A 23,320-nucleotide genomic window follows, 5' to 3' on the forward strand; every position below is an offset into this window, starting at 1 on the left:
TCCAGCAAAGGCAGTGACGGGAAAGCAGTCCATTTCTTTATTTCTCTTTGTGCTGCAATAGAGCTGACCTTACGTATACTGATTTGGTATTCAATTCTCTTTCCCTTTCTTTTAAACAAATTTGAAAAATGAACCTAAATTGAGAAAACTGTTTTAAAAGGCAGAAATCAGCACCCATGCGGCACAGGAGAGGTTTGCCAGTTCTCCTCACATCCTGCAGCTCTAATTGAAAAGGCAGAAACCAATTAAGTTTGACAGCTTTCAGTTATTCAGAAATACCTGAATTTCTGCACCAAAGATGGCCATTCTACATCCTAGTGCAACATAAATCCATAATTTCTATTCTGAAAAACTTAACACCACCACCAAGGGAAAAAAAAAAGAACGCCAAAAAAAAAGTGACGCTTCAAAGCTTCAGCGTGCCACTTCTTCAGAACAGTGTAAACTGCAAATCCTGAAGTGATCGGAAATGAAAACCTAGTGCGTATGCTAATAATCAGGAGGTTTCTATTCAAGACTCGACTAGCTGAACAAACATAGAATCACAGAATCATTTCAATTGCAAAAGACCTTTAAGATCACATATAATGAGAGAAGATAAATTCATAATGAGAAAAGACCAACTGCATTCCAAAACGTTTTTTTCTAAGGAAGGACACCAAATAGTATTTGAAAAAACCATTTTTTTGTTCTGATCTCAACACCACTTTTGTTTAAATCACAGTGTAGCTGTAGCTGGTGGTGATGTGAGATCTTCCCTAGAAAATCCTGCAGAGTCCAGCTGAGGGCTGCAGATACAGGATTCGCAATGACAGGCTGAACAGGCACAACCGTACCATTTCCACAGTGCCACACGTACGTGACTATTCACACTCAAGAAGGATCAGGCTTGAAGCAGATCCCAGGTTCACCCTGTGCCTGTGCAATTCAGTGATGAGGTAGAAGAGACAGAGCTCACACATTTCAGCAAGGGTTAGTCATGTCCATTAAGGCTCACTTTCAAGCTACCCCATAAATTATAAATATAATTAAATTGGACAGAATATAAGCTGTTGGCACTTAACTTATTTACAATAAATGTTTGGTTTGGGTAAATGGACTGCGTTTCAGCCTTTTACGTATCAAGCACCAGCTTACAACAGTCTCATTATGAGGCCGAGAATTCTTCCACCGTAAATCTTTTTTAATGGGGACTGGAGGAATGACTTTGCAGTTGTTTGTCACTAACCACTCGGAACCACGTGAAGAAAGCTGTGTGTGCACACTGACAGGCGGCCAGTGGGAAATCTCTATGTCAAATACAGGAGACCGTATCAGGATCTTTGCAACTGTACAATCCTGTGCAAAACAAAAGCGTCAAGCACCTCATTACAGCAAAAGGTTTTGTTGAAAAACAAGGACCTTACTTTCTGCTAATCCTCTGCTCTCCAATGTGTTCTAGACAAAACGTGAGGTATCTGATTTTGCATATAACCAGTAATGCGATGCTGTTAAACTCCTACTCTTCATGGGTTTATAAGCCCGTTGCAAATAATTTGTTCCAGGATGCAATTTGGTAAAGAAGAGCTCATTCCACAGATGATTTTAATACAACGTTTGCCAAAGAAACAAAATCATGTTAAATAACATTACATTGTAGAATTTTTCTTCTTAGGAAGGCCAGAGGAAGTAAAACTAAGGACAATATCTTTCTCCTCCTCCTCAGTTATTTTTTCTGGCTTTACATATTCAGTAAATCTGTAGGCAGGAAATGCATTTCTACATATTATATTTTAGCCAATGGTGAATGCAAACCACAAGATATTATTTACATCCTTCTTCAGCTTCCAGTCCTTTCTGTGGCTTCAGTCTCCCAACCATCACAACTATCCCAGATCTCAGGAAATCTTACAAAGAAGTCACTAACGTCTCTGCAGATGTCCCCTGCTTCTGACAGCTTAACTAGCCAAAGAATCCTTCTCCTAGCTGAAATAACAGCTTTACTGTTTAACACGAAATATGCCAGGCCACTATCCCACCACAGAAACATATTATGAAACTCGTAACTTGATTTGATAATACTTGAGTTTCTCAAAAAAACAGTATGAAAGAAAAGCCGTATTCAGAGCATATGCTGAGACGAACAAGAAATGAGAAAGAGAGAGGGATACGAAGTATTTACCTCTAGTGCAGCCTCTCCTGCTGCGTGTCTGGGACAGAACTGTTACTCTCAGGAGATGAGGCCTTTTGTTAGTCAAACTGGATCAGCTGCTTCTGGTAACTAACCCCCTTTGCTAAACTAGTTGCACTAACTCAACCCAAGCTTCGAATCTGTCACACTGGCTGGGTTCAAAGGGCAAGAAAGGGAGCAGCCACGGGGGCTTTGTGCCACCCGGTTAGCCCAGGCACAGCCGCGCACAGGGCAGCCAGGAGGCAGAAGCAATTAAACGGGAGAAGAAAGCACTTCCAGCTCTCCACCTCAATGAGTGAAAAGTGAGAGCGATGATAACCCAGACCTCAAAATACGGTTTTAAGGGAGCCTGAGTCAGAAGGCGGCACAAACAGCTGTCCCTGTTGTTCTAGCGGAAAGCTCAGCTTCCCCTGCCAGCCAGCCCCCCCGCGACGTGCAGGAACGTCTGTGGCAGTTCCAGCGCCACGCATTCAGCCAGAACCACATGCAGGCTTTCCAATTCATAGAATAGAATCATAGAATCATTTAGGTTGGAAAAGACCCCTAAGATCATCAAGTCCAACCATTCACATCGAAAGGCAAAGGTGAAGACGCTATAGCTACATTTTTCCTAAATAGCTCAGTTGTTTCAACTTGTTTCCCAGTTAAAAAAGAAGAAAAAATACCCCACAGCAGTACTTTATAATATGAACTAATGGAAAATATACTCATTTCACTCAAAACCAGTGAAGGAAACGCTTTTAAATTAAACTGGCTTTTTTTAAAAAAATCATCTTAAGCCATTAATTTCCTATAAGTTTTAGGTTTTGGTTTCTGTAACTTAAAAACAAGTTTAGGGTTCGGGAGGGGGTTTTGGTTTGGGGGACTGCTTTCTGTTGTTTTTGTCTCAACTACGTAACAAAACTCGCCTAAGGGGCTAAGACTCTCTATGCCAAGTTCCACCTAGAATTAATTTTAATGACCAACATTTTTAAACCCTGAAAACTGGAACCACTAATAAGCCCTTAACTTCGGTGGTGCTAGCAGATGCCACCATATTATGTAATTTTTAAAGCAAAAAACCATCTTCTAGCAAAAGCATTTTAATGAAGATTCTAGTAACTAGTCTCCTGGTACTGGGATAAGTCCCCTGGAATGTAACAGAAAAGCTTTCATAGCTGGTTTGAGGTTTTATTTCTGGAGATGAGCTGTGTACCACACTCGGGCCTGTTTTGGGATCTCCACCGGGATCCACCAGCAAGCTCTTTTCTCCTTCGTGTCCATTCCTCTGTGAACACCTTCTGGCAAGAAAAAGAAGAAATCGTATCACCCCTCCTTCATGTTACCAGATAAATAGCTGATGGAGAGTCTAACATAACTACTGCACCTACATCTCTGTCTTCAAGCCCAACTGCAGGCTCCAGCTGTAAGACAAGCTGAATGGATCTGTAATTGTTGTAATCGTTGCCTCCTTCCCTCATGTCTTTTAGATACCGGCAGCGCTAGAAAACCTCATTTCTAAGTGACAATGTCAACAGATATGGCAGAACTGGTCATGGGCAAAAGTGACAAGTAAGCACACAAGAGGACAAGCCATATTAAACACTGTCTCAGAACAAATGTCATCAAACTCAATCGTTACTGATGGAGCTCTTCATCCTGCTACACTTTCAGCAAGGGTTCAGCTACTGCTACGGCAACATCATTACTAGATGGTATTTTTCTGGTATAAGGAGACCACAGAAATCTTCATCAGATCTTCAGCAGGAAAATGAATGGAGGAGAGAACCACAACCAAGAAAGAGTAGGAGCCGCTGCGTCATTCCATCCCCTAGAAAGCAGCTAACTTCCCCCTCTGTCTCCCTTTCCACCAGTCAATATGCAGAGGCTTCAGACAGCCCTGCACCCACGGCCCATTATGGGTCAGGAACCGGCATCTGGGGCTTGGCCTTTACTTACAACTCCAATCTTCCACACCCCACGCCCCTGCAGAAAGAGAGCAAGTTCTGAGTGGCATTCTCTCATATTCCTTCTTTTTCAAGGACAGAAGACCAAGAGCTGCGGGGGAAGCACTCCACATTTTCACAAAGACGAGATCATACATTTGACAACTATCCATTTGAACATTCTTCTTTTAGGAACATTTACTTTTATCAGCCAGCAGGTCACATTAATCTAGGAGTTTTTAATAACTACCACATCTTTATCAAACAAGTCATGAGGTCGAGGAACAAGAGTTAACAGATACATCCTCTTTCTCAGGTATGCACAGTCCACTTACTTTGTTCAGCCAGTCAGTGATATTTTGGGGAGAGAATGGAAAGGACCTTCCTACAGGCTGACCTACTGTGCGTGGATTCACTTGTTAAGAGTCAGCAATCCATGCTTTTGGGGCTCAACAGGCTGAATTGCTACAACATTACGTACACAGAGCTACACTGCAGAATCAGATATTTCTGCTAGTGCAAATGCATGTGCTCGCTTAGAGGTGTTAGCCAAAGAAAGCAGATTACATCTGCTCTCCAAAGGCTGAACTGGCTCCTGGTTCACTTCCGGATGCCATTCCAAATGTTGATTTATAAAGCTGTATGGTACATGACTTGAGCCAAGGCTACCGTAGAGAGGATCTCTCTTTCCACGCATGGTACGGCAGAAAGGACACGTCTGCTTACAGCTCTAGGACTCAGCTTCAGCGAAAACGGAGAGCCAAGCTCCCTCAGCCTCTTGACCTTTGACTACAGTTAGGTCCCTTTTCAAGAGGAACACAGTATACACCCAGCACGGGGCCTTTCTGTCTACGGGTTTTTAATCAGAAGACTGAGATGGTGAGGTAGCTGAAGGGTCACAGAAGATTCAGTCCCAGGTAGTAATGGCTTAGGAAACCGATAGTAATGGCTTAGGAAACCGAGTACTCTTACTGGCATACATGTCCACAGATTTGGAAAGGCAAAAAACATGGGAAAAAACCATAAAGTAGCACAGCTTTTTATTTTGAAGGACAAAGGAGTCTTTTTTACTGCTTTCTACCTGTCCATGGCATTCTCTGAGCTCATCTATTTGGTAGGTCAGTATGACACTGTGATCGTATTAATATAATCAGGAAGGCTCAAACCAATGACAGAAACATTACATTCATAATTAAGCCAAACCCAGACACTCAGATGATGCCTAACTTGAGCTTTACTGTCAAGCAGTACGCGTACTTACTGCGTACTTGCTCATAGCAGCCCATATGAAGTCTACCATCCAGACTTCTAGCATGAGCAACAAACATGACTTAAAAAAAAAGGGAAAAATAAAAAAACCCCCACACTTCTGTTACTCTGCATTTTCTCCAAGTCTAAAAATTGGTAGAGTGTATGACAGGTCCACCTCATTTTTCTTAATGATGTTTTTATTATTCTTTCACTCAATTAAAACAGAAATGGATATTGCATCTTCTGACTGTATAATTGTTATTGTAATCTGTTTTCGATCACTGCTTGGGAAATGGGTCCAAAACAACATAAACTACCCACAGCCTCAGAATACAAGTCATTTTCTTTTACTACGATACTTAAAGAGACATCTATCATGTTGCTCTGCTAGCATGTTTGTATTATGGCAAAAAAGTTATTTGTAAGTTGGGAAAAGACATTATGAAAATCACCTTTTACTCCGAAGTATTGTGTAACTCATAATTTATAACTACATTTCTTAATAACCATTCAAAATAATAAGGCTGGAAATTGTGCATATCTAATTTTAATATATAAATAATGGAAATGCATATAAACCAAAATATGCTCAAAATATGAATTTATATTGCTCTTGAAAAATAGTCTGGTTATAGTTTTGAAAATGACGTGCTTCATTTCCAATATATGCCTGTCAGCTAAATTTATGACAAAACACTCTCTGTGAGTTAGACTACCATGATGGTAAATACTTCCATGCGAGTTTCCTCACTTATCTGAAGTTTCCGTCCGAATGCAGACAAAGTCAGCAGCTTCTAGAGAGTGAAGTCTCGGCGATACACAAGTAAAGACAGACTAATCCAGCCACTTCTCAACATTATACAAATACAAATAGAACATCTGAGAGAGAGAGAGAGAGAAAGTAACCTTGTAGCTGTATGCAGTGATACAGATCATGGTTTTTGATAAAAGAAACTCCCCTCCCGACATTTCTTGCCAGATTCAGTACTTTTGAAAAGGTTTACTGTCAATAGAGTGTCTTTTCAGCTCAGCGTGTGTCTTTGGGGAACAAATAAGGAGGGAGCATATTTAAGTGGGAGACATTTCTACTGCACTCTGAAAATGCAGTGGGTGTATGGTTATCTCAAGAGATGCCTCAGCTTCATATAAAATACAGTCTGACAGGTTATTTTTATTAATCTTTTTCTGAGCTTTTTTACCTTGCTGACATTGCTACTAACAAGGTACAGTTGTGCTCAGACTGTTTAATATTGCAGGTCGTCTGACACCAGGACATCAGTTAGAGAAAAACGACTGACAATTTTTACTATTAGCCAGGTAATTTTCTATTTAGAAAACAAGTCATATGCTTAAACTTTTATCTAGACCTACCTGTCTCTTTTCTTCGAGTTCTTTTTGTTCCCTTCACACAAATAATGACAACCCTCTCTTCTTCCTAACATCGCTTCGTGCAACACCAATAATCATTCAGCATTTGCCAGGAAATTTAAAATATATCTTGAGTTCAGACACGAGATCTCTGCCCTAGCATCCGGCTTAGGATACTAGCAATGCAGGGCTCATACTCAGTCTTTTAAGCAATCCTGTAAATTATTTGTGTAGCCTTATTCCAAGTAGAAATACCTCCTGGAAGGAGGTTTTACATAAGTCCTCAGATATTAGCAATGTTCACACCTTTAAAAATCAGAGTAAGAATTACACTTTTTTTAAGGGAAAAAAAACAGAACAAAAACCTTTCAAACATTGTCTATAAGGGTTTCACAGTGTCAGCAGCCTTAAATGGTTAACAGACAAATGCTGACATCTTGATATATTTGTAAATCTTCAGGGGATACCAGCAGAGCTAGTACAGGTATTTAAAAAGAAAAAACAACTTTAAATACTAGTTTATGGTTTTTTAACAGTTCTTTAAAATAAAGGAAATAAAATTGGAAATATGAAATGAAGTATTTTTCCCTTACTAATATTTGGATCAATGCAAATGACGACAGGGACGAAGTACACACAACAGCTGCAATACATGCTTTTGTACAAAGCGCAGGAACTCTGGAAAAAAAAAATTCCTAACTATACAACTGCAACAATATGGACAACATGACTTGCTGGCTGAGAACATATCACACATTAAAGCAGTCAACACTTTGTGACTGGCCACAAGAACCTCATCTAGAGGGGCTAACAATTCCCCCCAAATTAAACGGCAAAGCGTATTTTCTGTCTTTCGCACCACTAATCAACTCATTTGTATGTAACCCCACAGCAGAGATGTCGCTGATGAGCATTCTGCAACAAGTACAAAGCTTGTTGGAGGGCAATTTTTTTTTAGTATGGCTAGAGGCTAGAAAACATTTCTCCAAAGCCATCAAATACTCAGCTGCCTTTTGTCTGCTGTGACTATTTCTTACATCTGCGTTAATGACACATGTCATCATGGGGACCAATGCATCTGACCCAGGACATTTCGTACAGTAGGAACCAATTACCACAAGACAATTTTTTCAAAGCTAGAAAGGGCATTGGTTCCTCGCTCAACACAGCGGGCTGGTTTCAAAACCACTTCGAGCTTCACAAGGAGAGCATGCTTGTTCGGTAGTTACAGAGTCTGAATCAGGCACAGGTTATCTTGAACAAACCCCCATCGTATCAATTCAAAGGGACTTGGGAATACTTTATACCTTGAAAAACTGGGCCTTTAATCCTGAAACACAGCAGTAGTTACTAATTTAACTAAATTATGATGAGGGATGGTAATTAAAGGCCTAACTTATCTATGCCTTGCAATTTGGGATTCGAAATAAAATCTTCCTAAGTCTTACAGATTTTCAGTTATTTTGAAAAGTTTAAAAATAAGATTTAAAAGCAGGTTGGGCACTGCTCAATCACAAAAATAAGAATTTTCCTAAACAGGTCACGCAGCTGTTTAGCGAACATAAATACATGACTGCAGTAAAACCGTCTTCATTTTACAACATCATAGATGCCATATTGTATTACCATCTTCTGTGTCAATGCGAGTGACAAAAATCTTACTGGTCCAAGTATTTTACTTAAGCTCCAAGTCACCATTGTGGCCCTTTTCCTCCCCATTCCACACAGACAGCTTTAAGAACAGCAATAATGGAAAGTAACTGCAAAAATAAATATCCAGACTAGCATCTCCATGAAGAGTATTAAACTCCAATACTTTTAAATGTATTTTAAAGTAACTGATACCATCTGAAAGTCTGTGCTACAAACAAAAAATTTTAAATATGACATAGCTGTCTGTTGAAATGACGACACGATTACAATTACATTGTGCCAGGTTTTTTCTACTTTTTGATCTAGATAAAATATTCAGTACAGTAAAATAATTTAAATAGAATATAAAGACTCCCAAAAATTAAGTATTTAGGAAAGGAAAGGAATCTTTAAACCTCACCTTTAAGTGTTTATTCATAACAATAAAAGTTTAACACTTTTTTCTTCCTTCGATGTCCGAATTCTTCATCTAAATTTTGAGTAAGAACTATGTTGCTGTTTAATTTCTTGAAAATGCGTTTCCTCACTGGCATCTTTATAGTTTTTAATATGATTTTGCCATCTTCTTCAGGCATAAAACCGATTCTGAGGACTCACTGACAGAATCACCTTAACAGGAGTTTTCAAACAAACGCCCTATAAATAACTGACAGTAAATCTGCTCTGTTCTATCCCAATGAAACTAAGAAAAGGCAGGACCCAATTTATAAAGGGGGCCAGGGGAAGAATTAACACTGACTTTTTCAAAGATGCTGGTTTCTTTTTCTTTCCTTTGGTTCATGATGAGAATAATAGCATCTAGTTAACTAACGTGGCCATGGGTATGGGGTGGGGAGGAAGTGTCTCTCATTCGAGAGATGACTCGAAACACTTAGGAACTGTTCCGGGAAAAAATAAAATCTTACTACAGCTAATCTTAAATCTTGAATTCAAAATTGTCGGTGGCTTTCTGCAGATGCAACTTAGAGTTCCAAAATTATTCTAAACATCAAATTATGCCTAGGTCACCGAATGGGTGGATACCCTATATTCTGTTTAATGCGTATGTTCAATTGCACGTACATTTTAACCAACTGTGTCTTTATTTTAATAACAGACCAAGTACTGAAAACACATAGAGACTATTTTTCTACCTCAGCAAAAATCCAGCTGATACACTACATGACCCTCCAGGAGTGACTGCTCTGTTTATTCTATTTACATGACATAATCTGATTGGAAAAGCGGGGTGGGGGGTGGAAATCGGCAAAAAGACCAGTAACTCATTTTTAACCGTCGGTCATGAAAAAGAAATCACTGGCTTGCTTTTCTTACTGTTCCTGTTAAATTAGAGGCCTCTTCCTCATTATGTACCAGAAACGCATAAAATCCAAGAATTTACATTTCCTCATGATCCCTAATGAATTATATCAAAGTACAGGGCAACATTTTCCAACTATTCCGCAACAGATAAAACATAAAATATATTCACATACTGCTGGTTCCCGAACTAACAAGGATTTGCGGCTTTCATGCTTCTGTATCCCGATGCGTTTAATTCTTCCAAATAGCTACGTACTTCTTTCAGGCAGCAGATATTCTTCATCCAGGATCTAGGCAGGAAGACTATCTAAAACTTAACCTTTCACTTTGCTCAATTCGTAAGGACAAGTGAAACATGCTTCCTTACTCCGTTCAGGATGCCATTTAGAGTTTAATGTTAACTAACCGTTTACAACAGAGGAGCAAATTTGATCAAGCTGTACTCTTCCGTCTGCGCAGAAGTGGATTTTCTCTCCAGTAAAGTACTTTAAATCCTTGTAAAAGATAAAAAAGGTAGCACAAACCCTATGACATTTTTGCAGAAATATTTAGAATGGATTTTGACAAACAGCTCTTTAGCCATGCTCGGTCGGCATTTCTGTCGCCCCAGAGGTGTATTAAAACAGACTTCTAACTACACCTAAGCAGACAAGACCGTGATACACCAGAACTTTGCGGGGCTTACAGCAATTAGCAGCAGCGCTCCAGAGAGTCACTGCATCCACATTTCTGGTACATCCAACTTTGTACAAGCACGGTAACCACAGCTACAGATTAACATCCCAATCATACAATTTAATTTGAATTGTCTGAAAGTTTTCTCCTCCATTAATATTCTGTAAATTAAATCACACATTTTAACAGTTAAATGAATAAGAATGTATTACTATCAGACTGCGTCAAACCAATCTAACCAGCAAATTTTTTGCAATCATTTCCTGCTCCAAATTTAAACATGTGTCTTGGCTATATTTTGGTTCTATGTTTCTATTTCAGCAAAACCAAACTTCAAAACAGCTCATTCTGCATACTGGCATTTTAAGTTGCATTCAGAGGCTTTGGATGCTTATTTTCTACGCTCCTCAAAATCAACACATACATAGATATATACACGCACATCCACTCATACACAAACAGGTTCATGAATTGCAATCAACAATTTTGTAAATATAAGTTTCCTAGCCATTAATCATCCCTTTTTTTTTAATCCTTATGGAGTGAATTACTAACTGAGAGGAGACGCCAATTCTAGTAAGTGAATGTTACCCAACAGGGATATAAAGCTGTCAACACCATAGTGCTCTTGCTTGCTCTAAACTCTCTCCCAGGCTTCATATGTTTTTTAAAGCGATATTAGCCTTTTTTTCCCAGGGACCTTTGTAAAACCTGCCTCTCCTGAACATCTGAGCACTTGTGCTTTATTATATACAGGTTTTAAAACAGACTGGTTAGATAACTGCTGAAACATTTTAGAAAGCACCGGGTTAGTCAGGCAAACCAAAATTGGACTCTAACACATTGGACAGATGCTAACAACATTGTAAACAGTACCAAAACTTTTAAATCCCCTATTAAACACAACCTTTAAGACCCCGTTTATCTTTTTAGTGACCTTCACTAGTTTATTACAGCTGCTGTAGTGGCCCTTTGAATTAAGTACATTCAGGTTAGGAATAAAAAAAAGGAGAGTCATAAGGCAAAATTTCTCATGAGAACAATTGATTTTCTGTCTGCACTACAAAAGCTTAGTTTAAAACACTTTTTCACTCATAAATCTAGAGAGAAAGCTAAAAATACCTACAGCACTATAATATTTCTCTATTTCTCAGGGAAGTCACTGGAAAAATAATTGTAGCAAACACCACGATTATGAAACTTGTTACCAAAGGTCATCAGCCTCATCATAGCACCAGTTAGTTGAGAGCTTATTGCTCTGTTCGCAGGGATTAAGTTCAGAAACAGGTATTATTACAGCAAAAAGCCACCTGACAAGTAGGAAGGAATTTCAGCATTTACATATCTAAGGCCCAAAATGTGATGAAAAAAAGAATTGCTAGCATCTCTCTTTGCTTTCAAAACCTTTAGATACACTTTATAGAATGAAAAAAATAAAATAAAATCAAAACTAAAATGGTCTCTAGTTTCCAGTACGGTATTTCAAATTTTTTTCCCGAATGAAGTTCACATTCAATAAATATTAGTGCCTTTTAAATCTTGAAAAATGAGAATAAACTGAAGGACTGACAACTGAAGCCTTACATGTCATTTCACTATGACTTTCAATAGTTTCCTTTTTATCAAACACTAGGAACAATACTAAAAGAGCCTTTATTAATATTTATTTGAAGAGAATTTTTATACTAATTTGCCAGTATGTTAAAAGTAAGCCTCTCCACGAACGTCTACTGCTGCATTTTGCAGCTCAAGTGAAAAAATTACTAACACTGCAGCGATCACTGCAAAGATACAGACTTCCAGAAATGCCCGAAACGGTGCGATCTGCATTCAGAAAAAGATCACTTGGTCACACAGGTTCTTAAAGATCAAACTTGAAAAAGAGCAGAGGAAAAAATATCTGGAAATTAGCTATGCTGATTTATCTTGAGAGCATTTCCAGGAGGAAAAAAAATTGAAATCAATTTTAAACAGCACCATTATCTTATTAAAAAAATCTGCCTTAACTAATTTAGTATTGAGTATTATAGAACCTAGGTAAGTATTCAGACAAGAATAATTTTCTTCTTGCTTTCAGTATCAATAAGGAGTAATGAATAAACTTTATTATGAATAGCCTAAAACCAAAGAGATTGAGACTGCTTAAAGAACACCAGCTAAGGAAAAGAAAAAAAAAAAAATTACTCCGGCATTTCCTATTCCCCCACACTTTTACACTCCAGTCTACACCAACTTCATAAATGAGCTGAAGAGTAATGAATGAAAATGTAGGCTCTTAAAAGTTTGCTTTCAGAAATGAGAGTCTTTGTCTCAAGTGGAAGAAATCTTCCATAACTTAACAGGCCAGATTCAAGCTGAGCCACCGATGTAACTATGAAAGCCGGTGGATTTCTCTTGGCTAACACAGCTGCAATTAGAAAGCAACATACATATTCCAAAACATTTAAAAGCATTCCTTTAAAGTATATTTCTACAAATGCCCCAAGGAAAAAGATTTTAGCTCCAGTTCTAACATTCTCTTTAAAATCAAGCAGCTATATGCCTCAGTCTCGAGAAAGGCATCCAAAACTACGTATATTACTTTTTATATGATTAACTAGTTCATTTTTGAAATTATTCAACAAATTATTTCTCCACCAATTTGTAAGTGGTACAGTACTACAAGTCTTTCACTGCAAAGCTGTTTCTCCTTTTGACGTACATTAGAAGAACACAGAGAAGAGGTTTAAAAAGCAGACATATAGTCATCCAAGAAACATAAAAAACTGGTGAGATCTCTTACCCTTCATTAGGTATATAAATGAATCCTACGTTTTTAAAATAAAATAAAGTCTGCAGCCCCTTAGCAAACTTCAGCAATTAGGAAGCCTATTGAGCCAAAGAGGTCTAAACCAAGCATCTAATGGTAAAATCGCTAAATAAACCTCACGTAATAGAGAGTCATGTGATGACCGTATCAAAGTATCTCTTGAAATGTCATTTACACAAACTCTTTGTGTACAAACAACTACATTCGTGTTACCATTCTGCACATTTTCAAACGCAAATACAGATTTTTTTTTTTTTAAAAGGTAAAGTTATTTGTGGCCTGCCCTGCATTATTTTGCTTGCAACATCAGGCTAATTTCGAAATTTTTAAATATATTTTTCCTAACACGAGGATGCACTGCGTTAAACGCGACAGCATCAGAGTTAAGAAGAAAAAAAGAGGGCATTTAGCAGAAGCGACTGGAAAGTTTAGCTGCTTGCAAGAAAAGGAAAAAAAAAAAGCAACCACGCGTGTCACTTAAACATGCTCTAAACACAAAATTGCCCAGCAACTAGATAGCAAACTAAGTATGAAAGTTAAAGTATTCTAGAGAACTGCAGGAACGCTGCAAAACTAAGGCTCAAAAATTTTGCTGAAAGAGCTGAGCCTTGCACGCGTTTTGCCCTGTCCTCTATTACAACAACTGCTACAAAATGCTATTTACAGAAAGAAAAAAAAAAAATCCCTAAATGCAAACATAAACGCTGCCATTTTTTCCACCCTGGAGACCCCATTCTCAGAGCTGCGACGGTGGGTGTAGCACACCTAATTCATGTCACCCGCATCCGTGACCGCAGCCAGGCTGCTTGTACCTAACCTGGAGGCGATGCCCCCTTTTGTTGGCGCTGCCCAGGCACGCCGCCCCGGCCGCCGCCGTGCCCTCCGGGAGCCGCCGGCGATGCGCGGGGGACGCCCGCCGGCTGCCCCGGCGGCGATCCGCCGGTTCTCATGCAGCAAGCGCCGAGCGCAGGGCCCAGCTCTCCCCCAGTTACCCTCCAGCAGGATTAGGCCTGGCCTTTTGTGAGCCGCCTAGCTAAAGCCCGGGCCTAGGGGTGGCCTCTTTAGGAAGGAGGCCTTCTAACGAGCGAGTCGTGCACGCCGCAGACCTCGGCAGAAGTCCTTCCGCGGACCCCGAACACCGCAGCGGTGTTGCGCAGCTAAACGCTTTGCAGGGAGAGCGGGCAGCAGACCGCCAGCTGCCGCACGAACCTGCCGGCACCACGCGCGCCGACCCGCCCGCCACATGCCACCCCGGGCACGCCGCTCTGCGCGCCCCGGCCAGCGGGGCCGCCGCGCCCAGCCGGGCCGGGCCGGGCCGGGCCGGGCCGGGCCGAGCCGAGCCGAGCCGAGCCGGCCGGCGGTGCCGCCGTGAGCGCGGCCGCACGGTTACCTCCCACGGGCTTGGTGACGGCGCCGTTCGGCCGCCCGCGGGTGCCCATGGGGCTGCCGTTCTGCTCCAGCCTGGCCACCTTCCCGGGGGGGGGCCCTTTGACATCGGGGCTGCCGCTGCCTCTGTCGGGGCTGTCCCGCAGGCAGGGGCTCTCACTCCTCCGCTCCATGCTCGGAGACGCGGCTCCCGCTGGCAGGTCGCAGTAGAAGGAGCACGGACCTAGGGCAAGAGAAAGAAGGGGCTCTTCAGCAGCCGCCGGCCCGCGCCGCCACCCGGCCCCCGGCCCCGCTCGCCCGCCCGCCCGGGCCCCCGCAGCGCGTCCCCCGGGCGGCTCAGCCCGGTGAAGCCGGGCGAGTGCCGTGCGAGCGCCAGCCGGGCGCGATGCCGCCCCGCTCTCGCCGCCGGAGCCGGCCCCGCTAAAAGCGAGCGGTTCGGCCCCGACGGCCCCGGCCCGGCGCGGCCGCCTTACCCGCCCGGCCCGCGGGCCCGCCGCGGCGGAGACGCGGGTCCCGCCGCCTGGCCCCAACCTGCCGCGGGCGGGGGCAGGCAGCGCTGCGCTCCGGTCCCCATCGCGCCGAGCAGACCGGCAGGCAGGCAGGCAGGCAGGCAGCCCACCCGCCCGCCGCAGCCAGGTGCTGCGCCCCGGGTCCGGCCTCAGCTCCGGCCCGCCCCCGGGGCCCGCGGGAAAGAGGCTGCCAGTCCGGGCGGCCCCGCTGGCACGGCCCCCCCGCGCCGGCCAGCTGTGCAGCCGCGGAGTAGTCGGCTGCCGGCGAGGAAGCCTCTAGTGAGCGGCTCCCGGGAGCTGCCGCTGTACTTACTGCTTATAGCCTGTCTGTAAGCTGGCTGAGTTGGGCTCTGTCCATGGATCAGAAGTAGAGAATCCAGGGTGGAAAGTTTTCTTGTTTCCTCCTCTCACGCCGCTTTCTTCCCTTCTACTCCTTCCCCCCACCCCCCAGCCCCCTCCTTGCCCTCCTCCGGGGGTGCCGAGGCGGCGGGGCCGGGGCGGCTGCCCGCGCTGCGCGGGGCGGCAGGGGCCAGAGCCCCTTCCCGGAGGGTCCCGGGTGGCGAGCGGAGCGGAGCGGGGAGGTCGGGGCGAGGGGGCGGGGAGCCGCGGGCCGCCGGCTGCGGCGCGGGGGAGAGGGGAGAGGGAGCCGACTTCTCACACCTTCAGCGGAGAAAATCAATACCGGGGGAGACGAGGGGAGGAGAAGAGGAGGGAGCGCCGCTCTCCCGGGCTCCGCGGCGGCGGCGGGTGCCCGGCGGCGCGGGGAAGCGGCGGCGGCAGCGGCCCCCGGTGTGTCACTTTCAGTCGTTCCCTTCTCTGCCAGCGACAGCAGCGGCAGGAGGGACTCGCCACAGAGAGCGGAGAAACGGTTATTAGTTGCGTTGAGTCATCGAGGCAGAGTGAGTCCTTTTTGGGGTTGTCCTTGGTTTCGGGTTTGGTGTGTGTGCGCGCTCGTGTGTGTGTGTCTGCCTGTCTGTCTGCGCGGCGTTCCCGTCCCAGGGCTGTGCATCCCAAACATCGCCACCCCTCCTCGCCTCCGACACCCCTCCCCCTCCCCGCCCCCCCGCAAAAATCAAGTCTCGGTGCTATCTCGGGATCGGGCGCAGACGGGCGCGCTGAAGCCCACCTCCTCCCGGCCCGGCCCGCCCCGCGCAGCCCCGGCCCGGCCCGGCCGGCCCCGCTGCGCGCAGGGGTGGGAGGCAGACACCCACCTGGCAGGAGATTAAACACCGATAAATAAATAACACGTCTCGCACACGAAAAGCGAGCGCGGTGCCGCACGGAGGGAGGGAGGAGGGCGGGCTGGGTGGGAAAGGGGAAGCGCGGCAGGACGAGGTGGTGGTGACAAGGAGGGACCCAGGGCAGAAGGGCGCAAGGACAGGGGCAGTGGTGCTGGGAGAGGGCCGAGGGGGAAGGAGAGGAGGAGCCGGGAGGAGAAGGGGAAGGGGGGGGGTGTGCAGATAGTGGGGAAGCCGGCGCTGGGGAGACCGGACCGACCAGTGAGGCGCAAGGCTGCCACCAGCATCCAGTCCGGGCGTCCGGGTCGGTCCGACGCAGCCGGTGCGACCTCGCCGCCCCCTGCCACCGGGGGCCTCCCCCCGGGGAACGGAGCGACGGCAGGGACCCTCCCGCAACCTCTCCCCGCCGGGGCAAGGCGGCAGTAACTTTTCGTGGTGCGGCGGGGGCTGCCGCCCCGAGGGCCGGTCGCGCTTCCTCCGGGGCTCCGAGAGTGGGCGAGCGGCCCGGCCCGGCCCCAGGTAGGGCCCCGCCGCCGCCCTCCTCTCCGCGCCCGGCTCCAGGCAGTTACCGGGCTGGCCCTGAATAATTGATGACGGGGGCCGGGAGGAGCTGAGAAGCGGGCAGGGAAGCGCTGCTGCTGCCGCCGCTAAATTATTTAATAGCGGAGCTCCGGGTAGGGCACGACAGCGCTGGCTAAGTGCAGCCAGCGGGGAGGGGAAAGCTCCGGCGGGGAAATCGCAGCGGGGCGGGATCGGGCCCCTCGCCGGTCCTGGAGAGGCCAGCGGTCGCCCGGCAGGCAGTCACCTCTCCCTCGGGTGCAAGGTGCACCCGCGCCGCTGCCCGGGGCCGGCGGCGGAGCGGGCGCTTCCCCCGGCAGGGCCATGCCCGGCGGCGCGCCCCGAGGGCTCGCAGCGCCCCCTGCCCGGCCCGGGGGGCGCAGGGGAATGAGCCGGCGGCCCCGCGCCGCCGAGCCCTCCCCGCCCGCCCGGCGGCGGAACGAGCCCCGCGTTAAGGTGGACCGAGGAAATCCCCTCCGGCGCGGGGGGGCGGGCGGCGGACGGGCGGCGGGGGAGGAGGGGGGGGCGGCGGGCACCGAAGATGCCCGCCGCCCCCCCCCTCCTCCCCCGCCGCCCGTCCGCCGATAGCTCCCTGCAGGGCACCGCCCTCCCCGCCGTGCCCCCTTAAGAGCTCTGCCTTTTACGGTGGCGCCGGAGGGTCAAAAAAAGAGGGGGCTCGGGGGGGGGGGGGGGGGGGGTAGGTGGGCGGAGAGCCCCCCCTCTCCCCGGGCACGGCGGGACCGGGGCGCGGCGGGAGCATCACCGCCACCGGGCAGCCCTGGCGGCAGGTTTCCGTCCGTCCCGTAAACGCCCGGGGAGGGTAGGGTGGGCAGCAGCGGTAGCCCCGAGCCCGCCCGCAGCCGTCCCGGTGCGGCGAGCCCCGCCGGTGCTGCCCCGGGATTTGGAGGAGGGGAAGGGCAGGTCCCCCGCGGGAGCTCGGCCGCCGCTGGCCCCGCTGCCCCCCTCCTTCCCTCCGAGCGGCAGTGACAGCCCGCCCGCCCGCCGAGCGCTCGGGTCTCCCAGTGGGCTCCGGGCCGCCCCTGGAAGCGGTGCCGGGAGAAGCAGCGGATCCCCGGGCAGGGTAAGAGAAATAATCGCTTCGCTCCGCATCCGACCCCCGGCCCGGCCCCGAAAAGCAGCGCCGAGTGCGGCGTCCCCCGCCTCGGCCGAAGGACTCGTGTCTCTCCCCTCCTCGGAAGGGGCAGGGGGACCCGCCGCCCAAGTCTGGACTGGGTGCCAGCCTTGCCCCGCGACAGCAAGCCGTGAACGGGGGTGGGAGCCGGGTCCCATCGCCGGCTGAAGTTTGGGGAAGCCAGAAAAGACGCGGGGGACAGCGGAAGGCCGGGGGCGCGGGGGCCGCCGCCAGGGCCGGGGCTCCGGCAGCTGTCGGAGGAGCGAGCGCCGGTGCCGGGAACGCGCAGGCTGCGGAGGAGGAGAGAGCGCAGCGGCTGCCGCCGGCCGGGTCTCCTGCCGCTCCTTTCAGAAGGGAGCCTCAAAGTTTGGAGAACTCTCGTTTTTCTTTTTAAATAACCCGATTTAACTTTTCTCCCTTTTTTTCCCTAAATCTGATAAAGCTCAGCAGCAGCTCTTACACGGAAGTTAACATTTTCCACCAGCTATCGAATAATTGAATAATGTTTTGTTCTTACCTTTGATGTTGAACTACGAATTTCCGCGGATCAATGGCCAGAAAGTTAGAAGAATTGGTGATTTAGGACTTCGGTACTTCTGGAAAAAAAAATGCCAATGGTTTAGCCAGGATCTTCCCTGTCTGATTCGTTACTATTATTATATCTGATGATGTGGATGGATGGAGAGATTCAATCCAAGCCCATTAATGAGCTATTTTATAAACACCACCGTCTGAAGATCTTCATTTACATTTTGTCAGCGATCCTTTCCTTAACAGCGGAGACGTGTGGCGACAGCGCGGTTACAGGACTTTAGTAAAGCTCCTATAAGAGTACGACTGGCTTGTTAATCGATTAATATTTTATCAAGTGTAAATATTTTATAAAGTTTTTAGGAAAACTATCGATTCTAAATTATTAAACTAGTCAGAAGGGCATTTGAATAATGCATACAATCAAATACATTTAAATATATATGTAGCGATTGCTTTATTTGCAATTAATCCCCTGCACCTTTCTCTCGCGTTCAGTTTTTTCCCCACCGGCAGCTGGTTTCTCATTTGCGCGTTCACTCGAATATCAGGATCGCCAAATACGTGTTTATTCCTGTATTTATAAACCGAATGTTTACAGAAAATACTCTTTTAACTTTGAAATCGGGAGCGGTAATCTTTTGAAAATTTCGACGCGGAAGCAAAGGGGCTTGTTAGTAAAAATGACGGGAAACCGAACCGAGTGCATAAATTTTGCTGGTTGGTAACTTCTGTTTTGTAAACATCATTTAATTTAGACAGATTTTATGATACATGATGCTTATTTTTCTTTTACATATTTTTCTCAATAAAAGCCTTTTCTTTCTGTTTCAGATTACAAATGCTTCCCCCCCCCCCCCCCCAGTGCATGATTTTCACATGTTGTCCTTATTTCCACTGGAAAAAAGGGCGATTATTTCCCATGGCTTTCCCCCGTCCGTCCTCAATCTCGCTGTAAAAAGAACTGAAATTATTATTATTATTATTATTATTATTATTATTATTATTATTATTATTATTATTATTATTATTATTATTACTATTATTATTATTATTATTAACCTCTTTTTCTTTTTCTAACACGAACTCCGGTAGGAGAATTTTCTGCTCTGGCACTCTGGTGAGAGCAGGAGTGGGTGCGCTCCGAGTCCCCAGCGCTCTCCGTAGCTGAAGTTTATGGACGCCTCAAGTGGTTGATTGCCAAAAAATTTTTGAACAAAACAAACGAACAAAAACACCTCCTTGGAAAGGTTTGGTTTTCATTAACTACCGCTTTTAAAGCCAAAACGCATGGCAGCGATCGCAGCTCCGTGCCTGCACAGGCTTCAGAGGCGGACGGCTGCAGCTGCGGCTGCCGTGGGCTCCCGCGCCTCCGCCGCCCGCGATGCCGCGCGGTGCTGCCCCCGGGGCCGGGGCCGGGGCCGGGGCCGGGGCCGGGGCCGGGGCCGGGGCCGCCCTCGCCCCGCGCAGCTGCGCCCGAAAGGCGGCCGCCGCGCCTGACAGGATCCACCGGCTCCGCCGGGCTCCCGTGCGCTCTTCTCGCCGCCTTCTTTCTCCCCTTCCGCCCAATGCCTCCCAGAGGCCACGGCGTCCGCGGGACGGCCGCCTCACCGCGGGGCTCGGCCGGACTGGGCCCCCCGCGACGCGGCGGAGCGCTGCGGCCTGGGCCGAGGCGGGGGCCCCGGTCGCCGCACACCTGGGTCCTGGCGGGCGCCGGCCCGCCGCCCGCGGGCACCACCGCGAAGGGCGGAGGCCCAGGGCTGCCGCGACGGGATGGGAGCGGGGTGGCCCTGCGGCCCCGGCGGGGCAGCGCCGAGTGCCCGCGGGGGCGGCGGCCGCAGCAGGCACCGCCGGGGCAGGCGGGCTCGGGAAGGGCAGGGCGGCTCCCGCAGGCGAGGGCTCCCGGCTCCCCGCTCCCGCTCGGCCCGGGCTCCCTTCCCAGCGGCCGCCATGGCGGCAGAACCCGAGCCCGGGGCCGCTCCTCGGGGCCGGGACCGGACCACCCGCCCGACCCGTCCCGGCGTCTTCCCCTTCGCACAGCGCCATCGCGCGGGCACCGGCGCCGGCGCAGCCGGAGGCGGCCGCGGCTCCCGCCCGCCCGCAGCCCCGGCGGTCCTGAGCGGCCGGGCAGGGCGAGCAGCACCTGTCGCGGGCGCCCGCCGGGCCCCTCCTGCGCGGCGCGGGCTGCGCCGGCCCCGCCGTCCTCCGCTGCGCCCTCGCCCCGGCAGCGCCGCTCCGCCCTGCCGCCTCGCCCGCCGCGCCACATGCCGTCGAGGCTCCGGCCCCCGCAGCGCCGCGCTCCTCGCCCGCGGCCCAGCCCGGCCCGGGCAGTGAGGCCGGAACGGGAAAACCCTCGGCGGGCAGCGCGTGGGGACTGACCTGCTGCCCGGCTGCACTTTTTTCGCGCTCCCCCCGCGGACCGGGAAAGGCGCTGCGCGGCCGAGGAGCCGGCCTCCCCCAGCGCCTCTGCGGAGCGGCCCCTCCATCAAGCTCTCGCCGTCGGGGACGAGCCGTCTGACCCTGCCGCTCTAGGAGCCGCTCCGCACTACCGCGAACCCTCGCTCGGCGCCAGGTTTAGGAGGTGAAGCTAAAACGAAACGAAAACGTCCCTGATCCCAACGGCGGGACGAGCCCAGCCCTGCCCGCAGCACTTCGAGGGGAGAGCTCTGGCTCCAGCCGACAGTGCCGGCAGGAGCACGGGTCGGGCCATCGCCGTTTCCCAGCCGCACGCCGGTGCTTTTCCTCCGCCAGCCCAAGCCTAAGCGGGCGGCTGCCCGGACGGGGAGCGCGGCGGCCGCCGGGTCGCCCGGCGAGTCCCGGCGAGTCCCGCGGCTCCGCCGCTGAGAGCGCCTCGGCCCCACGGGAGCCGGCGGAGGCGGCCCTGCCTCCCCTGCGCACCGCCGGCCGCCTCCAGCCCTTTCGGGGTCCACGCGGCTCGTTCTTACTGCGCCAGTTGAAACAGAAAAAAACAGAACCAAAATCGTCTTTACGGCGTCCGAACTCCGACTAAACGGTTTCGGGACGGCAGTATCTCTGCAGACCCTACCCTCGCCTTCACCCTTCCCCTCACTGACTTTATTTATACGTCTTTTGCCGCTAACGTTAGTTATATGGAGAAGAAGCTGCGGACTATAGAGAGGAAATCTCTACAGCCAGCCGTATGCAGGGAAGGGAAGGACTCGGCCGGAGCTGTTATTACACCGTATTTCGGTGCCCAGAAGGCAGCGCAGCCCCGGCCGAGGCGGGCCCAGGGAGCGGGGCTCGCCGCCGGGCCGGGCCGGCTCAGCGCGGAGGGGACGTCGGGGTGCCTGGTGCGAGGCTGAACCGGCTGCTGCCGGGGTCCTGCCAGGCTCCCCCCCGCCCTCCGGCTCCCCACTGCGATCTGCAACTTCCCCTAGTTCCTCACACTCGTCTCCAGCTCTTGGCTGTCCCCCTGGCCGCGGGTCAGCGTTTTCCCGCAATCACACGCTGCAGTGCGAGCCGCAAGAGATTTCCTCCGTGTGATTTCGCGCTCATCGACACGCCTCACCTTAACAGACTTGCGAGACTCTTCGGTTTTGTACGGCTTCTCTAAAATAAATCTGTTTAGATTTGTAAACTGTCAGGAGCAGAGAGCACAGACCGAACCGCCTGTGCCCTGAGGCTCTTCTCCTTCAAATTAGCGGCTCATAGTTGGAAATGCAGGAAGAGTTTCGCCGCCTTCGTTGAGATTAAGGGAAGTTCCCTAGATCCGAGAAAGAAGTGACTAACAAGTACTGCGATCAGTCCCGCCACCCGAGCACCAGCTGCGGCTGCTCCTTCGCAGCAACCCAAGGCCACTCCAGTGCCGTTTGCCCGGGCCGGGCGGCGCCCCCCGCTCCCACCCCGAGGTGGCCGCGCCGAGCGGCGCTGCGCGGGGAGACGAGCGTCCCGCCTGTCGCGCACTGCCCGAGTTGCGGCATGAACGAATGCGGGAGGGAGCTGCAGCAGCGAGCCGCCCGCCGCAGCCCAGGAGACAGCCCGGCGCCTGCCTTTTCACCCCAAAGGTGTTTGCGGGGCGCGGGGTGCCGGGGGAGGGAGGCTCCGCGCCGAGCCCGCTCTTCCCTCCAGCCGCGCTCTCGCTCGGGGTGGGGGCGAGAGACGGCGGAGCTCAGCAGAACATGCCGAGCGTGCAGGGCTGAGGACTCGTACCCCGAGGCACGAATCGTTTTAATTGCAACGATTTACGTAAATTAGCAAGGTATCAGCTCTTCTCCCCCGCCCGGCTCCGACCTGGAAGCACAGCATCACCCGCCCACGTTGGACACCACCGCCTCCCAGACTCTCTCCAAGTTCCTGCGGCCGGCGGAGACCAGATGGGAGTAGAGACCTCGGCAGAGCCGGGAGGACAGAGCCGCTTCCGAGCGCCGTCCCCGGGAGCTTCCCGGGGAGCAGCGCTCAGCCCTAGCCCCGCCACCACCGCCGCGCTCATTCCCCGGGACGGCGCGGCTCATTAGCGACTGACTTCTGTGCAGAGCAGGGTGCCATTTTCCTCCTAAACCCAAACTTTGCCTTTTAACAGACAGCCTGATCTTTGCACGCAAACTGCCCGTGTAAATTAAACCACCAGCAAATGCGTACGGCTCTGCGGCACAAGGCAGAAGCTCCCGCCGGCTGCTTCCACGCGAAACGGTGCTCAGGGAGCAGAGCCGTGCCGGGACCGCACGGGTCCCCGCTGCCCGCCCCCACCTCCCGCCCTCGCTCCCCGCCGCTCCGCTGAGGCCAAGGGCAGGTCAGCCTGTGACAGAGCTGAGCCCAGCCCGCAGCTGGGGTGCCCGGGCTGGCGGGACCGCGC

At 50.0% G+C, this 23,320-nt stretch overlaps 1 protein-coding gene across 5 annotated transcripts in view; it reads right to left on the reverse strand.

Moving 5' to 3' along the window:
• Window positions 1–22,051, reverse strand: part of SATB2 (SATB homeobox 2) — a 140,761-nt gene extending 118,710 nt beyond the window's left edge. Inside the window, exons 1-3 of one of the 5 annotated variants that reach the window (XM_076342311.1) lie at window positions 22,037–22,051; window positions 18,494–18,572; window positions 14,544–14,762 (exon numbers count right to left, since the gene is read on the reverse strand). In XM_076342311.1, coding sequence (XP_076198426.1) covers window positions 14,544–14,712 — 169 coding nt within the window. In that variant the 5' untranslated portion in view covers window positions 14,713–14,762; window positions 18,494–18,572; window positions 22,037–22,051. Of the gene's footprint in view, window positions 1–14,543; window positions 14,763–15,361; window positions 15,461–18,493; window positions 18,649–19,569; window positions 19,590–20,886; window positions 20,905–22,036 lie in introns of those variants that run through there. The other 4 variants (XM_076342314.1, XM_076342312.1, XM_076342310.1 and 1 more) reach the window with 4 other exon arrangements.
• Window positions 22,052–23,320: the final 1,269 nt, after the last annotated feature.

Source organism: Aptenodytes patagonicus, chromosome 6, assembly GCF_965638725.1.
Source record: "Aptenodytes patagonicus chromosome 6, bAptPat1.pri.cur, whole genome shotgun sequence".
Classification (NCBI taxonomy): domain Eukaryota; kingdom Metazoa; phylum Chordata; class Aves; order Sphenisciformes; family Spheniscidae; genus Aptenodytes; species Aptenodytes patagonicus.